This window comes from Rana temporaria, chromosome 7 (assembly GCF_905171775.1).
Source record: "Rana temporaria chromosome 7, aRanTem1.1, whole genome shotgun sequence".
NCBI classification, from domain to species: domain Eukaryota; kingdom Metazoa; phylum Chordata; class Amphibia; order Anura; family Ranidae; genus Rana; species Rana temporaria.
This window is the reverse complement of record NC_053495.1, coordinates 9,258,617-9,263,836: the sequence shown is the minus strand read 5'-3', so window position 1 is coordinate 9,263,836 and position 5,220 is coordinate 9,258,617. Positions and strand designations below refer to the sequence as shown.

Sequence of the window (5,220 nt, the reverse complement as noted above, 5' to 3'; positions counted from 1 at the left end):
GCACGCAGGTTTGTGGCGTTGGAACGAAAAGCCGCGCTCTGATTGGCTGACGAGGGGCGATCTGAAAACCACGCCCCCTTATAGTCACATGTCCTTGAAAGGAACAGCCCCTTAACCAGGTTATCTACCGTCAGCCAAAGCCCCACCCCCCTGACACTATATTTGCCTGGAGCTCCACCCATTGACAGTGCAAACACATGGAGCCCCACCCCCTGACAGTGCATGAACCTGGAGCCCCACCCCCTGATTGCATGAACCTGGAGCTCCACACCCTGACAGTGCATGAATCTGGAGCCCCACCCCCTGATTTCATGAACCTGGACCCCCACCCCTTGACAGTGCATGTATCTGGAGCCTCACCCCCTGACTGCATGAACTTGGAGCCCCACCCCCTGACTGCATGAAATTGGAGCACTACCCCCCTGACAGTGCATGAACCTGGAGCCCCACCCCCTGACAGTGCATGAACCTGGAGCCCCACCCCCTGACAGTGCATGAACCTGGAGCCCCACCCCCTGACTGCATGAACTTGGAGCCCCACCCCCTGACTGCATGAACTTGGAGCCCCACCCCCTGACTGCATGAACCTGGAGCTCCACCCCCTGACTGCATGAAGTACCTGGAGCTCCACCCCGACAGTGCATGTACCTGGAGCCCCCCCCTGACAGTGCATGAACTTGGAGCCCCACCCCCTGACTGCATGAACTTGGAGCCCCACCCCCCCGACTGCATGAACCTGGAGCCCCACCCCTTGACTGCATGAACCTGGAGCTCCACCCCCTGACAGTGCATGAACCTGGAGCTCCACCCCCTGACAGTAAGTAAACTTGGAGCTCCACCCCCTGACAGTGCATGAACATGGAGCTCCACCCCCTGACAGTGCATGAACATGGAGCTCCACCCCCTGACAGTGCATGAACTTGGAGCTCCACCCCCTGACAGTGCATGAACCTGGACCCCCCCCCCCCCGACTGCATGAACCTGGAGCCCCACCCACTGACAGTGAATGAACTTGGAGCTCCACCCCCTGACAGTGCATGAACCTGGAGCTCCACCCCCCTGACAATGCAAACACCTGGAGCCCCACCCCCTAACAGTACATGAGGCCCCACCCCCTGACACTGCATGTACATGAGCCCCACCCCCTGACAGTGCATGAACCTGAAGCTCCACCCCCCAGACACTGCCTGTACTTTAATAACAATGTAATTAACTGGAGCCCCACCCCCGACACTGCGTGTACATGAAGCCCCACCCCCTGACAAAGTAACAATTAACTGGAGCCCCACCCCGACAATGTAACATGTACATAAAGCCCCAGCCTCTGGATTGGTTTATGGGCCGCAGACAGGTGGGGGCGGAGTCATAAAAATTGGGGCCCTTTATCTAAGTGCCCAGGTTTGGAAGATTTCCGGAATGTTATCTCAGGTTTGCCACATCATCAAGCATAGGTGTGCACCCCAAAGCTCAAATACACCCCCGTATATATGCTGACAGTGTAAGTAGGGCAGTGGATGGGGTTAGTAGTATTTATTTCTTATGTAGCGCCTGTGTACTTTATGGTACCGGTGATAGTTAAATTTAAGGTTAGATCAGAGTGTAGTTAGACTCTGATCCAGATTGTTAGGCGCAAAACAGGGTCTCTTAGCCACAAATAGCGCGGCTATACTGTCACCGCGGCTGCACGCCTCAGTGTGAAAGCAGCCTAAAGCCTGAATCTGCTGTTCTCCCTTCTTCAGCTTTAGGCCCCTTTCAGACTGGGGCAGGAACCGCAGTGGCGGTATAACGCCGCTAAAAATAGCAGCGCTATACCGCCGGGATTCCGCCGCTAGCGGTGCGGTATTAACCCCCGCTAGTGGCCAATAAAGGGTTAATACCGCCCGCAATGCGCCTTTTTTTGTCTCCCGCCAGCGCATCGCCTCAGTGTGAAAGCCCTCGGGCTTTCACATTGAGTCTGCAGTGAAGGAGTTTTTCAGGCGGGATAGCAGCGCTATTTTTAGCGCTGTACCGCCTGAAAAACTCCTCAATGTGAAAGGGGCCTAACTTTCCTCACCACAAGTTTATTGTTTTTGCCCGGCTGGGTAATAAAGAGCACAGCAAAGAGCACCTGTCTGGACATTCCTTTACTATATGCAATACGCATCATTCACCCCTAGGAATTCGGGGGAGCCATGAGGTAACACGCCGCCCAAACATCCAGCAGCTCCTCCAGGGGAGTGCTACACTTATTTTTATTTTTTATTCTTTTGTACAATTTACATTTTTATTTTAAAATTTTACTATTTTTTTTTAGGAGCCCCTTCAGGGGGCTTAGGAAAAATATCAAGGGTCTAAACTGGGAATCTGTGCCACATGGGATGATTAGGGTGTGCCCAGGCACACCCTGAGCACCCACCTATGGTGAGAAGCCTCAGGTAGAAGCTGTCATCTATAACCAGTTCTGGGTCACCGCCCCCTTTCTTCCAGGCAGCTTCCGTCTGAAGCTTCTCTTGTTTTTTTTCCCTTTCCCCCTTTGTCTCTGTGTGACAAGAATACAGACATTTTTTTTTTGGATTAGTTTATTTTTATGAATCTTATAAACAATAATTACATAGATTAGAGTTTTCTTAAAGTAACACCAGTCTTCGCTGGGTCAGGCTCCGCCCATACTTAAACGTTTTCAGGCCAGAAGCATCAAAACTGGCGCTTATTGCGGCATTCATCGGTCTGACACCATTCTCTGTAGTGAAGCTGCGGCATTCTTTTGGAGAGGCCCTCCTAGGATGCAAAGCTGGATTGTTGGAGGGTTGGGTGAGTGTCGGAGTGAGTGCGTGGGGTGAATGTCAGGGTGAGTGTTGGGGTGAGTGTCGGGTAAACTTCACAGTGATTGTCATGGTGAGGGACTAGCTGAGCATTGGGCCGAGTGTCGGGCTGAGTGTCGGGCTGAGTGTCGGGTTGAGTGTCGGGCTGAGTGTCGGGGTTTGTGTCAGGCTGAGCGTCGGGCCGAGTGTCAGGGTGAGTGTCGGGTGAACTTCACAGTGATTGTCAGGCTAAGTGTTGGGATGAGTGTCAGGGTGAGTCTCAGGGTGGGTGTCGAGGTGAGTGTCGGGCCGAATGTAGGAGTGAGGGACTGGCTGAGTGTCACGGTGAGGGACTGGCTGAGTGTCACGGTGAGGGACTGGCTGAGTGTCACGGTGAGGGACTGGCTGAGTGTCACGGAGAGGGACTGGCTGAGTGTCACGGTGAGGGACTAGCTGAGTGTCACAGTGAGGGAGTGGCTGAGCGTTGGGGTGAGTGTCGGGGTGAACGTCACAGTGATTGTCATTGTTAGTGTTGGGGTGAGGGACTGGTTGAGTATCATGTTGTCTGGGTGAGTGTTGGGGTGAGGGACTGGCTGAATGTCATGGTGAGGGACTGGCTGAGCGTTGGGGTGAGTGTCGGGGTGAACGTCACAGTGATTGTCATTGTTAGTGTTGGGGTGAATGTAGGGGTGAGGGACTGGCTGAGTGTCACGGTGAGGGACTGGCTGAGTGTCACGGTGAGGGACTGGCTGAGTGTCACGGTGAGGGACTGGCTGAGTGTCATGGTGAGGGACTGGCTGAGTGTCACGGTGAGGGACTGGCTGAGTGCCATGGTGAGGGACTGGCTAAATGTCATGGTGAGGGACTGGCTGAGCATTGGTGTGTGGGGGTGATTGTCGGGGTGAACGTCACAGTGATTGTCATTGTGAGTGTTGGGGTGAGTATCATGTTGTCTGGGTCAGTGTTCGGTTGAGTGTCACGGTGAGGGACTGGCTGAGTGTCACGGTATGGGACTGGCTGAGTGTCACGGTGAGGGACTGGCTGAGTGTCACGGTGAGGGACTGGCTGAGTGTCACGGTATGGGACTGGCTGAGTGTCACGGTGAGGGACTGGCTGAGTGTCACGGTATGGGACTGGCTGAGTGTCACGGTGAGGGACTGGCTGAGTGTAACGGTGAGGGACTGGCTGAGTGTCACGGTGAGGGACTGGCTGAATGTCGGGGTGAGGGACTGGCTGAGTTTTACGGTGAGGGACTGGCTGAGTGTCACGGTGAGGGACTGGCTGAGCGTTGGTGTGTGGGGGTGAGTGTCGTGGGTGAACGTCACAGTGATTGTCATTGTGAGTGTTGGGGTGAGTATCATGTTGTCTGGGTGAGTGTTCGGGTGAGTGTCACGGCGAGGGACTGGCTGAGTGTCACGGTGAGAGACTGGCTGAGTGTCACGGTGAGAGACTGGCTGAGTGTCATGGTGAGGGACTGGCTGAGTGTCACGGTGAGGGACTGGCTGAGTGTCACGGTGAGGGACTGGCTGAGTGTCATGGTGAGAGACTGGCTGAGTGTCATGGTGAGGGACTGGCTGAATGTAGGGGTGAGGGACTGGCTGAGTGTCATGGTAAGGGACTGGCTGAGTGTCATGGTGAGGGACTGGCTGAATGTAGGGGTGAGGGACTGGCTGAGTGTCATGGTGAGGGACTGGCTGAGTGTCATGGTGAGAGACTGGCTGAGTGTCATGGTGAGGGACTGGCTGAATGTAGGGGTGAGGGACTGGCTGAGTGTCACGGTGAGAGACTGGCTGAGTGTCACGGTGAGGGACTGGCTGAGTGTCATGGTGAGGGACTGGCTGAATGTCGGTCCAATTATTTTCCCCCCCGATTCCTGAGAGGTAGTCTTTATTGAGGTAGTTGTGGTGAGGCGGTCTCCAACAAAATGGCTGCGCTGGAGACAAACTTCTGTGAAAGGTGTCGTTGCTGAACGATTTATCGGGATCTCCAGTCTGCACCATTCCTGGTGTCATCGTCGGTCCCCACTGGACACACAGGCTCAGTCCTTGTCTGCTATTTGGTAAACAGGACCGAGCTGTCCACCTTGTCCTGTTCATACAGCTCAATATCCTTCATCAGCTTCATCTTGGCCATGTTCACCTCTATCCCCCACGACCGATCATCGCTCTCCGCTAAGGAGAAAAGAAAAAAGGAATATTTTAATAAGAAACGCTCCCCGACACATCTGTATCCCTGCATTGTGCATCCGCCGCCGTGCGCCACTCTGAAATGCGTTTCACTTTATGACTGAGAATTTCGACTTCTTTGACTTTGGAAAAAAGCCCCGCCCATCCATCACTTTTCCACACCCCTATTTTTCCTTCTATGAATTCAAAAGAAAGCTCCCATTGGGCTTGAAGTTGAAGTCCTTAAGGTAGCCTATTCATAACGAATATCCATT

General features: G+C 53.9%; 2 protein-coding genes across 2 annotated transcripts in view; both read right to left on the bottom strand.

Moving 5' to 3' along the window:
* Window positions 1-3,445: 3,445 nt before the first annotated feature.
* LOC120945016 (platelet glycoprotein Ib alpha chain-like) lies at window positions 3,446-4,804 on the bottom strand. The gene is made up of 2 exons (XM_040358842.1): window positions 4,625-4,804; window positions 3,446-4,528 (listed from the first exon to the last, which is right to left on the bottom strand). The coding sequence occupies exons 1-2, from the start codon at window positions 4,790-4,792 to the stop codon at window positions 3,725-3,727; spliced, it is 972 nt and encodes a 323-aa protein (XP_040214776.1). The 5' UTR covers window positions 4,793-4,804; the 3' UTR covers window positions 3,446-3,724.
* Window positions 3,469-5,220, bottom strand: part of LOC120946165 (interleukin-1 receptor-associated kinase-like 2) — a 49,054-nt gene continuing 47,302 nt past the window's right edge. The window contains 1 exon segment of the mRNA XM_040360976.1: window positions 3,469-4,951. Coding sequence (XP_040216910.1) covers window positions 4,833-4,951 — 119 coding nt within the window. The 3' untranslated portion in view covers window positions 3,469-4,832.

Coding starts and splice junctions, on each gene's coding strand:
- LOC120945016 (XM_040358842.1), bottom strand. CDS start 4,792: ATGACACCAGGAATGGTGCAGACTGGAGATCCCGATAAATCGTTCAGC. Junction 4,529..4,624: donor GGGAAAATAATTGGACCGAC/ATTCAGCCAGTC, acceptor CCTCACCCCTAC/ATTCAGCCAGTCCCTCACCA.